This window comes from Leptosomus discolor, chromosome 6 (assembly GCF_034619465.1).
Source record: "Leptosomus discolor isolate bLepDis1 chromosome 6, bLepDis1.hap2, whole genome shotgun sequence".
NCBI lineage: Eukaryota > Metazoa > Chordata > Aves > Leptosomiformes > Leptosomidae > Leptosomus > Leptosomus discolor.
The window spans coordinates 64,318,826-64,343,139 of NC_141396.1; the positions used below are offsets into that span (position 1 = coordinate 64,318,826).

The 24,314-nt window shown below is 46.8% G+C and overlaps 1 protein-coding gene across 2 annotated transcripts; it reads right to left on the minus strand.

Moving 5' to 3' along the window:
* Positions 1-160: 160 nt before the first annotated feature.
* Positions 161-23,328, minus strand: LOC147415405 (coiled-coil domain-containing protein 13-like). 2 transcript variants are annotated; one of them, XM_086467001.1, is made up of 15 exons: positions 23,090-23,328; positions 20,873-21,021; positions 18,229-18,371; positions 15,224-15,313; positions 14,845-14,961; positions 13,515-13,619; positions 11,634-11,798; positions 9,953-10,129; positions 8,138-8,335; positions 7,547-7,683; positions 5,647-5,730; positions 4,720-4,848; positions 2,165-2,319; positions 856-970; positions 161-320 (listed from the first exon to the last, which is right to left on the minus strand). In XM_086467001.1, the coding sequence occupies exons 1-15, from the start codon at positions 23,326-23,328 to the stop codon at positions 161-163; spliced, it is 2,163 nt and encodes a 720-aa protein (XP_086323127.1). The 2 variants fall into 2 exon arrangements, with proteins under 2 accessions (XP_086323127.1, XP_086323128.1); XM_086467002.1 differs by lacking the exon at positions 5,647-5,730.
* Between the last annotated feature and the right edge of the window lie 986 nt (positions 23,329-24,314).

Consider the following 24,314-nt stretch of genomic DNA (forward strand, 5'->3'; position numbering starts at 1 on the left):
TCTGTGTTTCCTCTCCATTTCTCATCCTCGCCTGCGGACGCTAAAGAAATGACACGATCCGAGGCTGCAAAACTACACTGCCACTGCATTTCAAACCACGGGCACGATGCCGGAGCTCTCTGTCCCTGCTTTGCAGCCCAAAGGACTCTGAATCTCTTGCTTAACTCTTCTGCTGTTTCTGCTGCCGAATGGCCTGTAGAAAGATGTCCTTCACTTGGTCCATTGTGTCTTGAAACAGTTTAAAGTCTTCCTCTTTCTTTCTCCCAGCAGCCTCCAAAGCATCCTTCAGAGCTTCGTTCTCAGCCAGCTGGATCACAAGCCTACGAGGAAACAAAAGGGAAACTTTCATGTGAGCCGCGGAGCTTCAAAGCAAATTAGAACAGTGCTTCAGCTCTGGGGGAGAAAACAGAGAAACACATGCTCTCTGCTCGTTTTATGACAGGCATGAGAAAGAGCAGACTTAACGCTTGGTCCTTCTCTCTTTGAGACAGGGTATTAGATGACCAAGATACTTTTCAGATCTGTTTTGTTAAAGATTGTCATTTTATTTTCACTAACAAGCTTGCAATCGACGCACAAGGAAAGAAAAGGGAAAAAAAAAAAGGCGTCGTCCTTGCACGTGTTTTGTGTTGCTTAATACTTGCATTAGCTTAACTCTTCTGGATATCGGTATAATTACGAGGAAATTTGTGTAAGGATGACCTAGACAAACTCAAACCAGAGGATCTGCCGTTTCTACAGAGTTTGCTAGGTTTTCTCTTCTGAGGAGCGGGTGCAGGTAGTGCCACTGCTGGAAGGACAGCCATGAATTGTAGCTATTGTAGGTAACCCAGCACGGAAAGAGGGAAACCGTACCTTGTGCTCAGCTCCTCTACCTGCGATTCCAGAGGCAACTTGGAGTGCTGGGCTGCAGAGGGCTCCTTCCTGCCACCCACAGTCAAGGGGAGCCTGGAGTGACTCGCAGACGGGCCTGTCGATTTAATCACGACATGGAGTTTTAGGAAAACATTTTCACGGGTAGCGCACTGAGTAAATATCAGGAAACGGTGAATCAGTGCTAAGGAATCTGTTAAGTTCTATGTATATCCATGAAGATACCGCAAATGTATAGGACAGGCTTTTATTTTAATCTGCTTTCAGCAAAACGCAAACACGATGAGTTTGCACTGCAGGGCTAAACGCAGGAATGTGTGTGCCTACCTGTTTAGAGCAGAAAAAAATCCAAAATATTTAAGTGGCGAAAAAAAATGGATGAGAGAAACAGTTGAAAAGGATTATTTTAATGTTTATCTTGTCGTTGTGTTGCCTCCCGAATGCCCGTGATAACGTTTGCGTGTGGCACACGCTTCTGTTTTGACCCCCAGCACAAACACTGCCCAGGGTAAGTGCAGGAAAGCACTTCAACGTGTACTTCAACCTAAGGTTCTGATTCAGGAATGCTCCCCTCGTTTCAAAGGGACACGGGACCTTTTTTCAGGGTTATAGGGAAAACACGATTCGAATTTACTGCTGGGATGGGAGGAGCAAAAACCCTGGGGTCGGCCAGTGAACGCCTGCAAGGGAAGAAGGCTCAGAGGAGACAGGCAAGGACGATGGGCTCAGGAAGCTCAGAAAAGAAGGTAGAGAGTGACCACAGCCGTTGTAGAGGATGCTGAACTCCCCCAACCAACAGCAAGGGGGCCGGAGGGTGGTCTTTGCTGCAGACAAAGGGCTGATCAGTCGAGTAAATGCGAATGGGCTTCCCTAAAACGACCAACAGAGCCTTGAGCCAGCCACTGACAGGCCTTAAATTGGGATGCGTCCTTTTAATTCTGCTCTTAACCTTCAGATGAATCTCTCGGGCAGAAGTGCACAGGGAACACAGCAGTGGGCACGGCGGCAACACAGAGCAGTGTCAAGTTTGCTCTGTAGACTGTGATCCCGTGGAAGAAAACACGTTGCAAAAGTCCTGCTCCTACTTAAATCTGTGACAAAATCCTCTTCAACTAAGTGCGGCCAGGATTTCACCTCCTGGCTTGGCCCACTGGCTTGAGTCGGTCCAAATCGCGGTGTGTAAGTTCAAGCCCTTGTGGAGGTTTGACAGATAAAAGAGTCCAAATGTTGTTGCTGTCCATTAACCACGGTGGGACGGGGGACATAGGTGCAGATAAGGGCTCCACCTCACCTGCTTTGCTCCTCAGGGGGGGTTTCTGTGCGCTCCTGTTCCTCCCTGGGTCCTTTTGCAGTTTTTCAAGCTGCTGTTCCAACACGACACATCGCCGCCGCTCTTCCTGAAGCCTCTTCTCAGCTTCTAAGGCTTTGTCGCTGCCTTCCTCCACCCTGATGGGCAAAAAAAGGTGGTTCAGCTTATTTATTTCACGACTAGCAAGCATCAGTCAGTCTTGATACTCAATCCTTCAGGCTGCACAGCTCCCAACAGAGGGAAAAGGAGAATTTTCCGTGCACCCACAGGCAGAAATCCCAGCACAATTGTTCCAGATGTCATCCTCCAGATTTGCCCACCAGACTTAACTAGTGAGTACAGTGAATGGAAGTTGCCCAGGTCCCTTAACACTGGCTACTCGGGTGAACTGACCACTCAGACGAGCAGGCAAGCTGCAGATTGCTGAGGAGAGATCTTTTATTACAGGAATCATAAACTGTGGGGTTTTTTTAAACACGCAGGGAAAATTTGGAAGGAAAATAGTTTATAAAACCGCTGTCTCGTATTTAGCTGTTTTGCGTCAGTTATCTGCAAGAAAGAAAAGAAACTTGACGTTGCTTTTAATAAACGTGGCCCTTAGACACTACTGTGGAAGGGAGTGAGTGGAAAAGAAACGGATGGTTCACGCTGCAGCACAGAGCAGAGGGGCAAAGTGCCTCAATTCACCCCAAAAAAACATCTTAGAAAAGCAACTACAAAAAATTTGACATGCGCCCACAGCTGCAGTCAGTGGTGCATCTCCTGGTACCAAATGATTTAAAGGAGTTTAAAGCTAGAGAGAAACCTGAATTGACTCGCTGTGTGGTATAGTGCAGAATAAAGGAATTTCCTTCTTGACCCCACGGGTGATAGCTGACTAACCCCTGAATCAAAAGGCTGGACCAGTCTTATTTCCCTCCTAGTTGGCATAGCTAAAGAAAAAATATTACGACTGTGATAAAATTATATCGCTACCTTAAAAATCTAGCTACAGGCAAGACTCTGACCTCCTGTGGCAGCAAATTACCAGACTGGTGACGTGCTATGAGAAATTGTGTTTCCCTCGGTGGTTCTGAAGTCACTAAACTTTCACTTGACCAGGTCTTCCCCCAGCATCCACAACCAGCGGAGGAAAAACGACAAGGCTAGCTGGTTTTTATTAAATCTTCTGCCAATATGAATAACAAACTAAAACGTTCCTCTGGCTCTTCCCCTTCCCCCAGCAGGGCCCAATCCTCCGAACCCTTTACATTCTGCTCCGCAGTGACTGTGCAGCCCCGTCCTAAATCCTGGCAGCTGCTGTTCAAAACCACCACTCGTGTAACCCTTCCCAGTGCTCCTCTCTTGACTTAAGCACTACGTGCACTGCTTGAGCTTCGCTGCCCCACGCTCTGACAGGGGAAGAGGAGGAATGCACCATTTTTATTTTTTTTACACATATTCACGTTGAAATGTGACCGGGTGCTCTATTATCCTGAGGTCCTCCAAGAGTTATTGCACGCGGTCTCACGGAATTTACTTTACCTGCAGGAGCTCTTGATAAATGTGCCGTAACTGTGGAGGTGCTGAATCATCAGTCTGCGGTACGTTTTACAAGCGACTCTGCATTTCATTGACTCCACGTTCTCCATGACCCCACGTTTGTGATGGCCCCATTTCAGCCATCACTCACACCTCCATCCTCCTCTAATTGCATAGCTCTATTACACTCACCGGACTTACAAACAGGAATAAAAGTCTCCCCGTTTGTATTTCCAGGATTTAGCCCTTAAAAGCACAGGGGATGATACCTTTACCACAGTTACCAAAAAACGTGTTTTCCTGACTGCGATGAATTGTACGGCACAAAAGCCAGACAAGCGAGGAATGGTAACTAGCGTAAAATCACGCAAGCAAATAGTGCCTGTTGTATTCAAAAGTGCACAGACAAACACATACCTTCCCACAGGCTGTAACGCAGATTTGGGAATCTAATAATATACGTACTCTAACTGCGAAAAAAAGCAGTAGCTAGAAGGTATGTAGACAGAAAAGACTTTGCTTCCTGCCCTCCTAAAACTGGCTTTTAACACCATCTTAAATTGAACTGAATAATAGAAAAGAAAAAAAAAAAAAATCACTGCTATGCTTCAGTTAAACCAGAAGGAATTCATTTAAAAGAGGATACAGCGAAACTTAAAAGAGTGTGAATCTGGAACAGAAGTCAGATTGTAACTATAATTACAGTATTTACTACTGATGAATAATATTGCTGCCTAATTCAGACCACACACATAAACACACGAATTTTAGTTTTATCTAGGTGCAGCAAGCTTGAAGACGACACTGTTTTCTCTGTCCTTTGTTCTAAAAGAATAATAATAATAAAAATGAATCATCAACTAGGCGGGGAAATTGAGCAGAAAAAATTTAAAAGCCCCTCTTGAGGGAAAAGCTCACGCTGGCAGCGTGGGGGTGCACCGTACAGCCTCTCCCACGTCTCAAGCGCTCCGTCATCGCAGCATCCCACAAAGGATCCTGGCGGAATCAGCCTCTACCTTTTCTGCAGCACAGTGACCAGCTCCAGGAGCCTGTTCCGTTCCACTTCAGCAGCCTGGCAGAGCGCCTTGTGCTCTGTGACCTGCGTCTGCAGCACCTCCAAATCCGGGCTGTCAGCGCCAGCGAGCCTAAAAGCAGCAGAAGCGTAGAGAGTTTGTTTCCCATTTCAGCAACCAAAGAAAGGAAACAAAGAGGGGATTTGAAAACCCTATCAAAATACACTCGTCTGAAGACTAAGCTAGAATGCAGAGCCAGGCTCCCTACCTCCCCCCAGCACCAATCTCTACGCTGCAATAAAGGAAAGAGAAAGATTTGGAAATAAAGCCACTGTGAGTTTCACTAGAAAGGGGTTTTCCCTCGCAAGGAGGCTTCCCCTTCCCATCACCCCTGAAACCAAACTTCCACCCCTGAGCAAGCCACGATCGCTGACTCTCCTCCCTTTGCTACTGCCCAAGTAAAACAAGCCTGTACGTGGGCTCTCCAAAAGCTAAGCCTTTAAGCGGCACGCTGTTGATTTTCTCCCACTGAAAGGCTTCAGGCAGCATCAGTACAACGGCTGTTCTTGTGCCTGATACCTGACGAAAGGAAGGGGCAGTTTTCCCACGCATCCCATTATTATGTACTTCCTCACTTCTCCCATCTCTCCCTGCAGGAGTATTCAGGAATATGTCCTTTAGAGCAAAAAGCAGGAGAAAACGTGGTGACTGGGGGTAAAAAGGGAAAAATGGGATTTATGGGGAAATAAAACTAGAAATCGATTAAAAAATTAAGACAGCAAGAAGACATTAGAGCCTTTGGCAGCAGGTAGGAAAGGACGGTGAAAGAAGCTGTTCACAGCACCAAGGCAGACACGGACAAGGTTTGCCAGCAGCTTGCGGAGCGTGGCGGGAAACCTCCCATGTTTTCGAGGAAGTTGATGCACGTACCTTCCAGGCGTGAGGTTAGTACCGGGAAGGAAAGGCTGCGTGGCGGCGGACTCGACAAGCGTATGGCCCATCTTGGACACTGTGCTGGGAGGAAGAAAGCTTTGTGAAGCCCTGAGCTCTCCAGAGGGCAGTCGTCCAAGAACTCCGGACCTTTTCCAGTGTCTGTGTTTATTGCTGCCTTGTAGGGGAAAATCTCCCAGAGCCTCCTAAGTGGGTATCACTCCAGCTCTGCATACACAATAGCTCAGCTTGCTCCCCGACTCCAAAACACTGCTGCAAAAACACCTCGTGTCTCCGTTTTAGGCAAAAACTACCGGGCAGCGTTCGAGCTCTGCGCTTCTGGGGATACTTTGCTGGCCCTCCAGACCGGCCTGGAGGAGCTCCACGGCACAGAGTAGCCCCACAGCAGCTCGTGAGCAGGAATTTCTCTCGATCCCGCTTGGCTCCAGCTGAGCACGCGGCCACACAGGCGGCCACTGCTGCTCTGCTGCCTCAGACCCTGGCAGGGAGCACCATCATCTTGCACCTTCCCCCACTAGGATGAGGGACAAGCACAGGTTACTGTGCATGTTTTACGTGCTTTCACAACCAACAGAACCCCTGCTCTGCAGCCACGTGCGCAGCTTTTCTTTCCAAATGCCCTTTAAAAGTACCTTTATACAGTTTTCTGAACCCTTCTGCTTTGTGGAGACGCTCAGGAAGAGCTGTCAGGCTTACTGCTGCAAGAGGAGGAGTGAACTGGTAACACGAGAGTATCACCTCCACTCTGGATGAGTTTTATGCATAATGACACGTGTGCTCGGGAGGTAAAATTCAAGTTTTCCAAACTTGAGCTCCGCTGCCTCAAGGCAAGTCCTCCACGTTTCCTTGCCTTTAGGCTGCAGCTAACAGAGGATGAAGCCTTCGTATTGTGGAAGAGGCAGAGCTGCCTTCCAGGCTAGGAGTGGTTAACCCCCAAAATCAAGTGAAGGCTGATAACGACAGGAGCGGCCCAGTCTAACAATGCAGACTTTTATTTCGACATCTCCGAGGGGCTTTAGCTCCTATTTATAGCATTTTTCATGTCATCTTTCCTGATAGGAAAAGATGATTCACTAAAGTAAAATGAAACAGAGAGTTCATCAGCATATTAAAGTTAATGGAAGGAGTGAGCCCTGCTGACCAAGTCATTAACGGCTCTTGCAGTTCTCAGACTCCCTCGTTGCCCACCTGACAGGTCAGCTGGTTTCGTGACCGAGCGGTGCCGGCCACGTACACAAGCAGTCAGTTATGCATCGCACTTAGCGGTTTCTACAAAGCCATTACCCAACCTCGTTTTCCCACTTGCCTTCCTGCTTACCGTCAGCAGCCCTACGAAGTAAAAAAGTGGCTAAAATGCAGCTTTGCTCCGTGAGAGCACAACTTCTGCAGAGTTAGAGGTGGGAGAATAAAGCCAGTCAGAGGGGTATAGCAGTGGAGATGCAGGCACAAAGTCAGGATGCTCTAACTCTAACTCAAAAAGAGCGAGAAGAGCTTTTCTTAAATTTTGTAGTAAAGCTCTACTTAGACTCAGGGATACATCTGACGATTTACAAGCCAAATTCATTAGAAGCCCCGTTTCTCATAAGAGGGAAGAATCACAGGCACTTAAGCTAACCACACAGACATCCTCTGAGCTGCAGAAAGGGAATTAGCTGCGCTGCCATCATGCCAAATGCAGTAATGTCTGCAAGTCTGTGTATCTTTCTCTGTTCCAGGACGAAAGTCGACGAGATAACGTGATTAGAGATTCCCATATACTGTAAACAGGCTGCCACAGCTGTTGGCACACAGCACTTGTGGTTGGAGCCAACTGCCTGGGAAAACCACGCTTCTGAATAACTCCCAATCATTTTAAACATTGACATTGGGGGCTTCTTACCGAGCAGATCCAATCCTTCCAACCCGATTGCTGCCTGATGCCAGAGGCTTAAACAGAGTAAAACCTGGATCTTCCAAGGGTTCAGAAGGTGGTGGGTCAGCAGCTCCTGAACGGTCCCCTTGATGGGCAGATTCCTTCTGTTGATGTTGGAGCAGGTTATAAAACCAGTTACGCAGTTCAAAGGAAAATAGCTGCGTCCGTGCCTAATCAGCAGCTTAAGATCATTGCTACGAGCATGCCAGAAGGTTTGATTTACAGGACTTCCTCAGAAACTTTTCTTTCGTTTCTATCCATTGCAGGATGGAAACAACAAAAGTCAGTAAAAAGTTGCAATGTCATATGAAATCCTAAGGGGGCACACAGTGTTGCTCGAGAACCCGCAGCACAGCACCACCGCTACTGGTGCCAGCATGGCTGGTTTGTGTCCCTAACCCAAGTTTTACCTTGGGTTCAACGCTCTAGCTCCCATTACCGAGGGACCTGACAGACTGAAAATCTCACCGCGGCCCTCTGAGGGTGTTAGATCAATGGGAATAGATCTCAAAGGATTACAACGTGCGCTCCTCCAGCTCGTTTCTTCTGGCTCTCTACCTGGAGTGCGAGTTGCCCAATCTCCTCTTCCAGCTCTTTAACCTTTGCCTCTCGTTCAGCCACCATCTGTCTGAGCTGCTCTAGAAGGCAGTTTTGCTTCTGAACCTCGCTGTTCAAGTGCTGCCCTAGCATCTGCTGGGACTCCTTGTTCTTCTCATCCTGCTGGTTCAGGTGCTCCTGCATTTGCTTCTGCTGGTTCTGATAACACAGAAACAAAGAGTGAGATACTGACTTTTGTACACAACGATCATTAAGACTCTTTGGGTGTTACACCCCCCAAGACAAACACCCGTTTAGGAATGCTGGGACAAGCCACTGCCCTGCCAAGCCCCTTCCTCAGCGTAAGCACGCTGATGTCACTAGTGCTGCTCCAAGAATCTGGTCCGTTACGTTTTAAGCACGAGATCACCTTGTCTTGCTCGTGGCGTCTGTGCCTTGAGAAGACTGCACAGCACATCTACGGGCAATGCCCAGACACACGTGGCTGGGTAAGGACCGTCCATCCCCACTGTGGGTCATATCAAGACTTTAGTGACTGGATGGTGCAAGTAGAAAAGACCTGAGCAATTGAGAGATTCAGCTTTCTGGCGGGTTTGCTACTCGGTGTGGCAGAAAAGAGAGCACGAAAGGCTGGCCTTTGACAAAGAAGGTGACTTTTTCATAAATTGGATACGAGTAAAGCTTTCAATGTGCTTTTTGTGAAATTAGAACACAGATTGTGCAGTAGTGGCAGTAAAAGATGAGGGATGTATGAGACAACAGCTATGAGGCTAGGCTGCTTTATCAACGGGCTTTGGAGTTTTTCTCACACTGACAAATCTAACACTTGTTGGACAGTTTGTTCCGTCAAGCCAACCAACTGCAAGCAAGGTGCTTCTTTGATGTAAGGGATAAAACAAGTTAACCCTTCCTTCCCAAGGAAACTCACATCTTTCTGTAACGATTTTAGTGAGAATGCTCAGGCTGTGCAAAAGTGACCACAGTTATTTGGCTCCCCTGCAATCTGCCTAATCTGCTGGTCCGTACCCGTATTCCCCACGGCTGCCTGGTGGGCAGAAAGGCAAATGCCAGCTTAGTCATAAGCATGTCTTCGCTAAAACCGAGGTACAGAAGCAAGGAAATGTGATTTGAAACTTGGGAGGGGCTGGATCAGGAAACACGGAACTAACCCTACTAGAAAGTGGCATGTTTTCCACTAATGGTTTTTTATTATTGTAATTGGGGAAGACTATTTAGAATCATGGCAGGACGAAAGGATGCCGCAAGACCATGAGAGCAGCCGTTTATTTCAGCATAACTGCACCTCGAGTCTCTGCTAAAACTCTTGGTTTCGAAGGGGCCAAATCCCCTCAGCTACTGCGAATGGGTGGGCGCGTGGTTTAGTGCACGGGGTTCAGCTCGTGCGTTTTGGGCTGCGTCCCGCACCAAATGAGAGGGCAAGACGGCAGGCATTCTAAGGAAAAAAAGTATCTCCCAATGAGCTGAAAGCAGGACAAAGTCCAGCTTCCTGAGTCAGGAATGAAGCCCTTCCTACTAGACAATCCTACTTCAATGCTGCTGCAAAACGTTTCCTCCGATACTTGCAGCTTAGAGCCACTTTGCTGCAACTGTGTCACGCCTGGTGCCGTCTCGCAGCCTTTACACAACCCGATGCAAAAGGGCTTTGGCTGACTAGGCAACCTCCGCTTGTCACAGTTTGATTCATCAGGCCCCTGTACACCTGAAGGTTGTCTGTGTCACCGTGTCATTAAACAACACCATGTTTCATCACCGATCTGCAGGGGCTGGGACCAACAGGAATAGCCAAGACTGTACCAGTAAGGCGTCTATGAGCTCATCGTCGTGTTTTCCTTTCTCCAGCAAGGTGACGATCTGTTCCTTCAGCGTCTTCACCTCGCTGCACAGCACTTTGTTCCTGGCTTTCGATGCCTCAAGTTTTCTTTTCACTTCCTCGTGACTTTTTTGGAGAGCATCGCGTTCCCCGCTGAGTTTCTGCAGTGATGCGAACACACCAAGGGAAATGACAGCGACAGCCTATCACCCAGCCCCAGGTGCTCTGGTGAGCTAAAGGAATCACCCAGCACCTGGGAGAACCTAAAAAAAAAATAGAACTGGCATACCCCATCATCCCGAAGCAAGTAGAAATTACAAGTGCTACTACTCGCTGCCTGCTTGCCAGCATCAAAAAAAGGTCTGTCTGCTCAGGAATACGAGTGGACTAGGTTGCTTCAGTAAATGCCAGGAAGCAAATAATAATTTTGTGTTAAAATCTCATTCTGTAGGCTCCTGCTTTTTCATTTGCCTCATCATTCTCCACGGGGAAGCTCTCTTCCAGCCAGATACAGGGGGGGGATGCCACACTGTCTCCCAGAAGCTGCCCTTGGCATATGCTGCCCCTTGTGCCATGCCTTCACCCAGATGAAGCCGGCCAGGGAGCACGCTAGAAGTGAAGTAGTAACGGAGAAGTGCGAGGGAAGTTACTGTGAACGAAGCCTGAAACACAAAGGCACAAGTGGAACCATGCAGGCTACAGCTATTGAGGAAAGCCTTCCCTGTGCTGCGTGCCTGTAGCCACAAATCTTCTCTTTCCTTCTCATGGCCAAGAGGGAAAGGTGGGCATCAGCCCATTGCTCATTTTGTTGCCCAGTTAAACTGTGGTGAGAAAAGCAGGAGCTAATCAAGCTCCGGGATGGTGCCAGGCAGCCTCTACGGAAGCGACTACAGTGAAGAAGCACAGGGAGATGCGCTTTGCTAACCTGGGTAGGTGCAGCTGACCCCAGCTACCCAGGTTTCTTGTGGACACAGGGCTACACATCCTTTCCACCTCGGGGTTTACCACGTGTGCCACTAGCTATAGCCTCCCTCAACCCCTCAACAACGGTTGCCCGTTTATTTTTGTGGCAATTCCATGTGACAGACAAACGGTGGGACCCATTTTCGGAATGCCTCTTAGAGGGCGTCTGGCGTCGCTCTCAACGTTATCCTCTTCAAATGTAGAAGGCCACAGCCACACAGATACGTGCGGTGTGAGGGGGACGTTTGTACTTAACACCACATGAAGAACGGCCAAAGGGTGAGAGGGATGCTACAGCCTTCGGATGCAGCTGTAGCAGGGATTTTCTCTGCGTCCACCTTCAGTACAAAGCCAGTACCAGCTGCATTGCAACCCAGGGCCTCCCTCCCTCTTTCCAACATCACCCATCAGGCACAGTTGTCAGATGGCCACATTTCAGGCCAGGCAGACGTATCTGACACACCAATCATGAAGCAGAGGGGAAGACCAAACCTTGTACTGCAGAGGCAGGCCTGGCCACGTAAGAGTGCGGTACCGAAAACACACGTGGAAGCCCTTTGCTCAGTCTGTGAACTATGGCAGGACTTCCTCCAGCAGATCAAATGGGTTCCTGACATTGTCTCCTGGTAGGGTGTAACATACACCCTGAAGGTCAGGCAAGTTATTACACACTATATACCCACACAGCTCAAGGTTTTTTACCTCCAAGGTTTCTTTCTTTTCTTTTTCCAAGCTGCGAATCTTCAGCAAGTTCTTCTTTTGGGCTGACAACTTTCTCGGGTCAGTAAGTGCCAGCAATTCCTCATCAATCTCACTCAGTGATGTTCTGGTCTTGTTTTGACCCAACTGATTCTCCAGCTCTCGAACCTAGGGGACAATAATGACGACTCATCCAGAGGCTTTACCAGGGGTACAGTGGTCCAGCATCAAAGAGGACATCACCAAAAGGAGCTCAGAGTGTAGCATCATATTACTTCTTGACCTTATTGTGGTTAACTAACATAAAGCAGTGTCTGCTCTTTCAAATTTAAATTTGTTAGCTGCTAACAAACATGCAGATGTCTCCAGCATCTGTGCAGGGAGGAGATGTGACACCAGACCTACAGGAGAGTCAGGACATGTGGGAGATCTGTGCCTTACTGGAGCCACGTGGGGAGGCCAGGCAGACACTCCAAAGCATCCTGAATGCCACTAAACACGTGTGGGCAACAGAATAATACCTTAGATCGCCTCTAAAAGGGCAGACACCCACTCACCCCTATACACTTAAGCACCTTGGTCTGTAGCAGAATCACCATCCAGGATGTCCACAATCCAAGGCACAGTTCATCAGCCTCAACACAGGTACCTAGCACTGGTCTAGATGCCTTGGGATACTGGAGACCCATATGATGCAGGATTTACAAGTCTCTGGAGAGATGACCAGAGGTCAGAGGGACACCCTATGGCATCTGGGCTGGCATTAGACACTTAGGTGCAGCCAAGTGAACTCAGCCCCTGCATCCCAGCTCTTCACCACAGACTTCTTCGAGAGTCAGTAGAGGGAAACGGGCACTGCTACAGCACAGTTCCTCTGCCCTGTTCTGGAGGTGCCTCCCAAGAGGGGATGCACCTTTTGACTCAGTGACTGTATTGACAAGATCCCCACTGACTACACAAGGGGCCTGAGGAGGCTGGCTCAGAGAGAAACTTCTGCAGTACCGTAGAGTACAGTACGTGCAGTCTTCAGATGAATCCCAGCCAGGGGGTCTCATGGAAGGAAGATGTAATCGGCTCAAGGGAAAATTCAGTCAATCAGTGCAAAAATCAAAAGTTTGTTGGCATATAATTAAACAGCGGAAAAATGGAAAAATACATATCAAATTGCCTGAGAGAAGTTTTATTTAAGATGGAGACAGAACTGCCTCCCTGTCTCCAGCCGACATTTCGGCTAGACTGTGCCCTTCAGGAGATTCAAGAGTTAAAGATTTTACTCAAGTTCCTGGGGGAACAACTTGAAAAACTTATCTGGCCTCAATTCTTCCCATCTGACTTTAGGCACTGAACAAAGGTGTCCAAGTCAGAGCACAGACACTGGCAGGGCTCCTTCAACACTCAGTGGAGAGAGGCACCTTCAAACCATCCTGGGGTTTTAACTAGGCTGCCACAGCTCTCCAAGGTCCCTGAACTCTCTCCTTCAACAAAGATGTGAAAGATTCCCAGCTTAAACACTGAAACTTGCATGTTTGCAATAGACTAATTAAAATAGTTTGCAGGAACTCCGAAAGACACATCAACACATATTTAAAATTTAACACCCCACCTCCCCACACATATGTGCACACACACACATAAACATACCAAAAAACTATATAAAAGTTACCATAAAGTGTTTTATTCTAACAGTTGCTTCCTTCAACAGAGAAAAGGCTGGCCATCTATTTGCAGTAAGCACTGCAAAGTACTGGGATATGCCTTATAAGCAGGTACAAATGTTAGGAATTAGGTAAAGAAGAACTAAGAGTATCTTTAACTCAAACTGAGGGAACACCTCGACGTAGAAAGAGCATCCCAGACCCAGCACCACGCAGGGTCTTAACTCACCTTGCTTTGGAGAACAAGAATTTGCTGGGCTCGTCCACGCCAGCTGCCAGAATTGGTCAAGAGACTTTGAATATTCACATCGTCACCAACTTCATTTGCTAAAAGCTACGAAAAAGGGATGAACACCAACCATAAGGCTAGGCTCAAATACACGGGTTGGGGAGAGGGGAGGGAAAGCTACTCTTCCCAGCGGCAAACACAAAACACTGTATCTATAAGCAGGGGCCATTCTTTATCGCCTGTATCTGACCCCCTGTACCCCACGTGATGGAAGCTCTTTCAGATCGTTGCCACGGTACAGGGTGTTGATGCTTAGGAGGGGTTGGGCTAACGTGAATTATTTCACTTTGTGAGGTGGGTCATTCGGTATTTCGACGTTTGAGTAATATCCTTTGAGTTTTGAAAAACGTGAATCGGTGGTTTGCTGCCTGCCGACGGGGAGGGTCAAATCGTACCATCCAGCTGGGCGTCAAACTGCGCTAGTGTTGTAAAAACGAGGATTTCAAGTTCGTCACCGAGGTTGACTAAGCGTTACTAACAGGTTTCCATATTATTTTTGATATCATGAACACTTAACCAGAACGAAACAGGAACAGAGTAGAGGTATTTTCTTAATACACACCCTTGCCACCAGGAATTGAGCCAATCTCTCTTGCACAGTTCTGACACAGCCACATTAACGAGAGCTAAAGTTAGTATGAAGAGCATTTAAATTATTTATAAAAAGGTCAGCAGAGTTCTATTTTTAGGACCATATCCTCTACTCTGATCTGCATTGCAGGTCTCTTCTGCAAAGTAATGAAACCCAAGGAAACAGAGCACATAGTAACATGTTAAAATCCATCACAAATCAAAGAGGAAAAGGTTACGCCGGATGTCACTCCAACAAACTGTTGTTTAAACATGTGCTGTAGTTCAAGTGCGGCCTTTAATCCCGTTGACTTCCACGGGACCGAAGCCTACGCTGAAAGTCAATACACAATCAAACGTTTCGGAAAGGAGGAATGGGCCTGAACGTATGCTGCAAGTCAGTCACAAACCTATTTGGCTGAACTGGGACTTATAAACCTTCAAGAATCTGAGCCCATCGTGGCAAAAGAAATACTGGACGCAGGCATCCAGCTATGGTGGCAGAGCATGAAGGCTGTGTGTCCATGTGCACGCCTTCCCAACGCAACCACTACACCCCTGGATTTTCTTACCTCCTTACACTTCACTGAAATACTTCATGGAGGTTAATCAAAGCTCAACAGAAAAGCAGCTTCCTGATTTCCCAAGAATATACCTCTCGCACGGGATCCCAGCCACAGACTCTGTCCTGCAACAGTACCTTTTGGGTCATCTTCAGCTCCTGCTTTGCAGACTGGAGTTGGTTACGATACTCCATCACTTTGAAGTTGGCTGTGGTTAATTTTTCTTGCAATGCTTTCACCTCTGGACTTTCAGCCTTTGAAGAGAAGAATGTACTTGGGGAGAACGGAATCCTCAGGGAAAAACTGAAGTGATTAAGATCCACAGACCCATCAGGATCGCAGAATCTTTTTTCCCCAGACCCATGCAAATGCCTTCCCTCGGTTTTGGGGTCACAGAGAAGGTACAAACAGAGCAAATTGGTTATAAAACTAGTGACACGGGTACATCCTTGTCATGAGGAAAGGACTGTGCAATGGGAGAGAACTAAATTTTCCCTTTTCAATTACAATTCGTACCAAGTTTCCTTCTATCATCTGCAGAATTGATTGCTTGATTCCTGCATCACCACCACCAAGAGAATGTATTTTTTCTATGGCTGTCTGTAGCTGGAAAAAAAAAAAAAAAACAACATTGTTATTATAGAATGAACACAGTGAAGAGCACATCTCCATGGAATAGTAATTAGTAAAAAAGTACAACAGCGGTTTTGATGATCCTGGATGTTTACTTACTCTAGAAAAAAAAAAAAAGTACTTCATTTTCCCCTTGATTTTTTAAACACAATCAGTAGGAAAGCATATACTTTTTTTCCTGAAACGCCTCCCAAAGAAGCACATGTTATTTTACTGTGGTATAACTTCAGTGAAAACGTCTCTGGATCCGCTGAGATGGGATCTGTTATCAAGTGTGGAGACTTCTGGGGGATTTTATCACCATAGGTTCATAAAGTAAGTGTTTATATACCTAAATGCAAATCCAGTACCGTACAGATCAGGATGCTGTCTCTAGATTCTGGATGCCAGTTTACCCATTTTGAAAGAAAATCACAGGATATTTCATAAAAAGCACATAGTTCTACTCACCAGAGGAATGTAAAAGGAGAAACGACTACCTAAAGCCCTATAGCTGAGATTCAGTAACGATGTTAAAGCTATTTTCTTTAGCTGGTGGCTCTAAAGTAGCATTTCTCAAGCCGTGAAGGGTATCTCTCCTGTTGGTTGCCACAGCAAAGGCAGGCAGTCATATAGTCCCTCCTGGTCTGAATCATGCCCAATGTTGAGGTTGCAAAGACTTCTTACTGGAGAGGAGGGCAGGGAATTTGGAGCTGGAAAGGCCAGGAAGTGTTGCTTTAAAGGGCTGAGACTTCATTCTTTGAGGTGGGCGGGAAATCTTGACTATTTGCCCCAATTAAAGAAGGCTGTAAGGAGCAGCTTCTTCATTAAAGTGATACCAGGGGAAACCCGGCGTGTAACTCGGAGCCAGCTGCAACTTCACCCCTTCTTTGCAAGTCAGTCAATGGTTGGGCCACCCTTTCTATCCAGCTCATCAAGTCTTTCAGTCAATGGACTGAGAACGAGACATTTCAGCTAGTGGTGGCAGCTGCTAGGTCAAATCCTAAGGAAGCTTTCTGCAAACATCCATTTGCAGCCTTTGTTTACATCTACCACCCTTTGCCAAGCGATTGCTCAACGGCCACACCTTCCATTTTGTTTGTGGGAATGTAGTCATGTTAAAACACTTACGATTTACATATTGTTCGGTCCTCATACGAGCAAAGAGCTAACAATTATGTAAAAGGACAGTGTTTTCCACTGGGGAAAGCGCATCTTGTGAGGCATTTGGAAGGTACCATCACCACAATACATTTTGCAGAGCTTAAGGCATCAAGAAGTAGGCAGAGGGGATGAGATTCGACTCACAAATTAACACGTTCCTTGCTCTCGGCGTGGGTGTCTCTATAAAGAATGGAGTCTCGTCAATACGACCAGGGAAGTCTAATCTTCAGCTCACTCTACAGCAGACACCTACACTCCATCGAGTGGAGGGACTGACTGCACACTCGGTCTTGTTGCCCACCCACAGCTGTCTAGTCCCCTCGGAGGCATCCGAGGGTACCCCGGAGGCCTTCGGCTGCTCGCCAGCACTGCCTGTCCTGTCACGTCTAACAGCCCTGCAGGGATGTCTGAGAGGTCAAGTGACATCACAGACTGGACTTCTACGCTCATGTGTGGGCAACTGAATTGCACTTTAGCTGTCTTGGCTCTTCCTACAACCAATGGAAAAAGACGAGTGTGTCTAGACAGTGATCTTCTCTCTCATCCCTCAACATTTTTCATGGATACCTCCCACTGTCCACATCGCTTTCTTTTTACCCATCTTTTACATCTTCATATAGTTCTACTGAACAAGTAGAACCCACAAACTCAGCCAGTGACCATTAGTTTAGAGAAGAGCCACCCCAAATGAGGTTAGGAGAAAATACAGCCCATTGACCAGGTTTCAGCGGGTTCACGTTGCGGTTCATCTTTACCTCAGACGAGACAGGTTGCTGTGTTTGGGTTTGATTCTGATGGCGCTGGTGTCTAAGAACAGATTAGCTCATATCTAAAGTGTCCATCACTGCTCTGACCAGCAATTATTGCTTCTTGAAAATTTCTGTTTGCGTTGAGTTTGATTTCCTTTCCGGAAATGTCTGTGGTCCCTTCTTTTGGGTCAAGATCTGACGATATTTTAAGTTTGTGTTTGAATAACGGTCATTACAATTCTAGAGTAGGGGATTATAACCAAGTGGATTTTACTTGAAATTATTCACGGCTTGCTCCCCTACTTGTGTGATTTTGTAGATCCCCAGCTACACGGGATGTTTCTTAGCCAGCCTGCCAACTGTTTGACAAGACCCCTCTGACCAGAACGCTCTGGATTTCTGCAGGAGTCCTCAAAAATTTAATCTACCATTTCTTGATCTTTCAGGTAACTAGAGCACAATTCAGATAGAGGCACAATTCCTGATCAGAAGTGATTATGAAAGATGCAGTCAAAATGCATCTGTCAGCATGACAAATGTTATTGATCCATTGACATGCTGTCTCTGTTCTGGAAGTACTTATGCCAGAAAACAGCTTTCATTATGTGGATTAATAAAGTTTCGAAGAATAGAGTACCAATTCATGACTGGTATTAACAAAGTGGGAATGTAAGACATAATAATATGAAATTTGTACCTTCTCTCAAAAAAAAACCACCAGAAAAATATCATTGCCATACTGTTAGAAAAGCCCTTGTGCTTCAAATCCAAGTGAACACCCTTTCCCAGCTGCTCCTTTCTGCAAAGGTGAAAACAGCTGAGGGCACACATCCCTCCTATCATGGACAGACATTACCAGAACTCAAAGCAAACACAGATTTAAGAGCAAATTCAAAATGGGAACATGAATCAAATCCAGTTTCTACAGCTCCTCTATCCCAAAGGCTGGATTTCTCTGGTTTAGCATGCAAAAGAGAACAAGAAAAAATGCCTCACTTCTCTCTCCAGCTCTTTGACTTTGTTATTCAGTTGCTTCACTTTGGCTTTTTCACTCTCAGCCTCGGCAGTTATCTCACGATTCTTTTTGGCCAATTCAACTATTTTAGTAGCTGTGACATCTCCAGCTAAACCAGCCGCCCCTGAAAAGTATACATAAAAGCAAAGGACATGTCTTAGAGGCAAGATTCAGCACAGATGACGCTTTTCTTCTCTGTCCAGTGCACAATGTTCTTTTATTGTCTAATCCATTTCTCTCAGAGCTGTGCCAGGCACTTAAATGAACAAGTGAGGGAAAAGAGGCGTCAGCGGCTCCAGCTGGATCGCCTGCTCCTTTCAGCCAGCATCACACTGTGGCTAGCAAAGCCACGTTTCACACTTCAGCAACAGCCACACATCAAAAGGCCACAACAGCGGGGGTAGCAACATTACCACAGAGAAAGGGTAGAGGTGTTTTTCTGCTCGCCGCTGTGAAGGACAGTTATGAACAGGTTTTTGAGGCATATTACAGAAAAAGACAACGCTCTGTTTCGCACTGGTTGTTTACTACTGGAGGAGCTGCTGAAACAGAGGTGCGAACTTTTCTAGACATCTGTCCTAAAAGGTCAGGCACACTGTGACAGTTGGGCCCTGGATAAGGTCCAGGAAATGTCATTGTGCGTATTTATATGTCCCTTGAGATTATACATGGAGCCTTTACTGTATTACACGTTTAATTGCTCTTTTAAACTGGTACTTCATTCACCTCCTCAGCAGAGAGGGTTTGGTTAGTGTCACGGATAAAGCAATCCCCAGGACTGGCTCGTGTGTCACTCGTGTTCTTGTGAACATCACAAAGGTCAAGAAAAGTTCTTTGCACAAGTGCAAAACTAATATGATTGTACACCATGTCCATGGAAACCTCTAGCTCAGCAACGAGCACGACCCTGCAACAACAAATCCTTGGTGGGATAAATGAAGATGGAACTGGGCTCTCGTCATTCTTCTTAACTCTTCCATCCTCCTTCAGCGCTCTGAAGTAATGACTTTTCTACTGACATCCATGAAGATTATATTGAAGAACCAGGGTGAGATGCAAGGATGACAGATTACTCTGAAGTGAATTCTGAGTCCCACAAAACCCCTACAGACATTATAGGGGCAATGCAGAATATAGCTGAGAACAGAATATGACTCTATATCACTATTTAAAACCCTGTGGAGAGCATAAATTTATTATTTTTAAAAGCATTTCCACTGTTCTCACTCCTTTATGTGATTTGTGTTTCTCTTCTCATCTAAAAGCTACTTTCTCCTTAGTTTTCATGACAAATAATGCCTGCTAAGGATCACAGTAAGTACTAAACTCACCAAAAGCCAGGCTGTTGCTTCCACGTGATGGTCTTCGAACACACTGTACACATTTAACCAAAGCTTTTAATTCCCAAACAATGTGGGCGAATCTCTTGCCACGATGTAGACAGGGAAGACAGAGGCACGAGGCAAACTGCTGCAAGCTGGCATACGAGTCAGCCAGAGAAGCTGCAACAGCACCCCTGGCTCCAGACCTGACCCAGTCATAGCTCATCGTGTCTCCTACATACAGCTAGAGAGAGATTCTACGAATTAAGGCGTAATTTAAGTGTTACTTATTTCTGCTTATTGCTGGTTTCCCCCTTCTCTATTAGCCCGGTCACCACCGCTGCCCTGAACAACAGTGGCACCCAGTGGAGGAGGTGCAACCTGCACAGTTCAGCTTCCCGAGGACACCCAAGCCACTTTAGAAGCTGGACTTTGCATTCCCCCAGCACCCTGCTCAGACAAACGAAAGGAGCCTCCACAAGGAATTTAACACCAAGTAGCACAGAAAGCTGCAACACTGTTCTTGGACATTAACAGAGAGTTTTCCAAGCCACGATTTCTACGAATCATCGGGTTTTGTGCCGATAATAGCAAGCTTGCAGAAGATCTGTAAGGAACAGAGGGCACTGCGCCCCCCAGAAGAGCGTTCTACTTCTTTTCAGGGACACATAATTATCAATAACACCTTAGGTCTGACCTGCCTGACTACCAGAAGTCATTTGGTCCTTTCCACAGCTCCCTGAGATGGGGAATAGCAGTATTCAGATTTTGCAGCTCATGGCACTGAAGGGGAGAGCAAGTGTACGTGCCATTCCATGCGTGAGTGCTGACCTGTCAAACCACCGTGAGGAACCTCCCTCTGCAAATAAAGCAATGAGACTCCTTACACGGGAGAGACAGGGATGTTCAGCAAACTCTGCAAATGCAAACCAGTGTCAGACCCTTGCAAGTTGAGGGAGCAACTCTGAGCGTTGACTAAATCTATACACCGGTGTCCAAGTATTTTCAAAGTTCGGAGGCAAGTGGTTTCGGTGCTATTGCAAATTACTGCAGGCTCAACAGAGCTCTCGGTTGAGAGCTGAATTTTGATTCTTCCTGGCAAAAGCTTGTTACAGGAGTGGAAAGGGAGGCAACCAAAATATGACCAAAATACTCCTTTTTAACAGAAAGCAGGTGAAGAGATGTCACATGAATATTTCACTGCCCGGAGCTCACAATGACTCTGTCATCCTACCTCTATTGTCACCACCATCAAGCAAACACTGGTACTAACACAGCGAGAATACAAAGTTACCGTGCTTACCTGACAAAGCTAATCTGTCCTCCGGGATTTTTTTCTGGAGTTGCTTTATTTCAAAGTCTTTCTCTGTCAGCAGTTTGTATAGTCTGCAGTTCTCATCTTGGACCTCTCGAAGCTGATTCTGGAGCTGCTCGTTCTCAAGCTCAAGCAACCTGGGAAAAAAATAAGCCATAATGGCAAATGTCACTGTAATGTGCTTCAGATTCCAGGAGTAAAATAATTAAATGACTGTATGCTGGATGAGCTGAGTTTATCAGGAGTGAGTTTACTGAATTAAGCAGAATATCCTAAACCTCAGATCAGAACACCAGATGATCTGATCTATCCCTATAACGTATTTCTTCTTAAAAAATTCTGCACTTCCTTGTGTTGTCTGGGGCAAAACATCACAGAACAGGTACCTTTTCAGTGCTCTTGAGGTTACTGAATAGTCTTGTCTCACTCAGTCTTATGTATCTGGTTCCTCAGAGGAAATCAGAAGGGTTCACCATCCAGCATGCACGGCATCCAGGCTTTCCTTTCTGTACTTACCAAAGCTAACAGAAGCCAACAGCGCATCAGCTACAAAAGCTGCTGCTGAGGTTCTTGAAAAAGGAATGCTTCATAGCAACTCACAAAAGACCAATTTCCTCTGCCCCTATCTGATTTTCTTGGAACCCCACCAGGATGGACTGGCATCAGTTTGTATTTTTGGAATTCATTTAGAAACCAAGGCTATCAAAAAGCGCTCTGAACAGGAGGAAACAGCCTCTTGCTTCTCCTGTTCTTCGGTACATTGAGTAACATTCATGAGTTTCATCTCTCTGAGACATCCAGAGAATTAATAACTCCAATCTCTTTGCTGTCCTTACATGCTGGTACTGCAAAGGTAAAACCAAGAAGCTAAGGCCTCAGGGGCTCAACTCAATTGTGGGCACGCAGGCATCTATTTGAGATGCCCCAGGATTAGCTGAGCTCCCTACGTGAGGCCAGCAGCCACCACGCAGGGCTCTTGGGAAAACCTCTGGAGCCCAGACAGAGAATTGAGAGCATCTCAGAGAGCGCTCGCCACCCCTGTGCGGACATCTGAGCCAACCCCAAGAATTACTACCATCCTCCAACTTCAACCTGTCAGCCAGATCCCTCCAGACAGCAGCACTTCAGGATAGAAATGAACCTGTCTCCATCCCCCAGAGAGGGGGGATGTGCTAAGCGAAGTCATACTGACACAAATAGGTTTGGGGTAGAGATCCTGCTGGCTCAAGCCAGCAGCTCCCGTTCTGTCTGCCTCTGAGCTTCCTCTTTTCTCCCCTCTGACTTTCCAGGCAAGGTCCCACTCCATACACAGGGGTGTCTCTCTGTGAGCAGCAAGCCAAAATGCACACAAAAGGCCAAGGAGGTCTAGTCAATACAACCAGCGTCGCCTACAGACCAGCTGCCACTGTGGGGTGATGCAAACGGCTCTCAAACTGCCACAGAGTGAGCTGATGAGGGGACTCAGTTCAGTTACAGGTGCCATTTGGGCTGCCCACCCATCCCCCACCTGCTGAGGGGTGCAGACCTCCTGTGTCCTGGAAGTTCCCGATACCCTACAGCATCTCAGACACCATTAGACACCTAAGCCAAGCAGATGATTTGACCTCTAGATTCTTATTATCTACAGTGTGACTCTGAATGCCTACATTTTGGTGATTTAATCTGGAATAGTGTCCCACTCCTTTGGCCTACAGAGAGATTGCTCCAAACTACAACAGGAGTAAGTTACTTGGATGATCACAGAGACTTGGATAAAGCTCAGTTGTTACAGTATAGACCCGTGGCTGTAGACATATCCACAGCCAGACAAGTCAGCTACCTTTGGCTTGCACCCATTGGTTGCTTTGCCCTTACCTGCCTCTGGAAATTTCTCATGTAGGGCACTAGTTTGTTTTCAAGGATAGGCAGGAATGAACCAACAGTTCCGAGGATGTCAGTGATCCTGAGTGACTGGATTTTGTCAGAGGGCAGCCAGCTGCCCCTAGCCTGTCACGCTTAATCCCGCTGTCCTTCTGCTCTCTGTTTGTGAAACACTGATAATACAGTGCACACCACAACGCTCTGAGGATAAACATGTTAGGGACAGCGAGAGTCTCCTCAGGATAATGAAAGCCCAACATGTGAAGACATGACACAGGTTGTGTAAGAGCATATGAAAATAGAATTCTGTGAGTTCCTGAAGGAACGGTGCTGCTATGCCTTTACCTTTTGCTGTTATCTTCATTTACAGGCTGTCCTGTTTCAAACAGGTTTAGATCACTCGAGATTCCGAAAGTCTCCTCTGCGTTGCCATTGTCACCCTTCTGACTGTCCTGCTTTTCCTTCTGACTGTCCTGCTTTTCCTTCTTCCTCTCCATTACATTTTGCAGCCGCCTTTGCTGCTGTTCTTGATAAGCCTTAAACTGCCTTTTAAAATGTTCATCCGCTTTTATGTCTGACTCCATTGTTTACTAAAAGCATAACAAGAAGAGAATAAAAGAGACAGAGATCAACATCACTTTGAAAAACGTCCTCTTCCAGCAGCTGCTTCGCCGTTTTTCTTCACTGACCTCTGTGTGATCTCCCTGCCACCGCCTCCTCTCAGCCACTGGGCTCTTCAGTCCCACTGTCTTGCTTCAAGGGCCTCTTCCCATAAATGGCTTTCAAATCGTCTTCAAAAAGGTCTTTGGGTCTTTTTCACTCTATCATTCAAAAAAGCAACGTTTTAAAATGTTTTTAAACAGATTCTGTTGAAATAAACATTTTTACAGAAGAGCAAGTTGGGGTCAAATCCATGCCAGCGTGGCAACCCCATTATACTGACGAAAGGGAACGCAGACTGCTTGCAACCATCCAGCCTTCCTTCCCACGTTTCAAGGAAGGTGGAGATCCCCCCGTTTTGGGGTTAATGTGGGAAGAAAGATCTCTGTTAAACCTAATTTTGGGGCACTAGTTGGCAAGAGCGTGGCTTACATCTTTCCCCCGATTCTCTAAGCATTAAGTGACAACATTAAAGCGATAACATCGCTACCTATTTCAATGTCTAGAGCTTTACTTAGCATGACTAAAGGCCATCAGGTTTCGAATTTATTCCAGCCCCCTCTCCTTCTGTTTGGCATTTACTGTCAGCAAAAAAATAATCGAGTGCACCTTTGGTCTAGGAAAAACAATCAGTACAAACTTTCCAAGGCACACCCTCCGCTGAGTAATGGCCCTTTCTCACACCAAGGCAGCAACCATCCCGACCAAGTGCCAAAAGGCACGTTATGTCCCTTTGTGCAGCTTTACCTCCACGCCCGGACCCCCCGGGCGTGGACGAGGTGCATTAAGGACCGACAAAGCAGCAGAGCCCGGTGCCTCTGCACAGCCCGGGGCCCCCGGGGGCAGAAGGGCTGGCCTGGGGGCAACCTTTAGCCCTCCGGCCTACCTGGGTACCGCCTGAACACAGAGG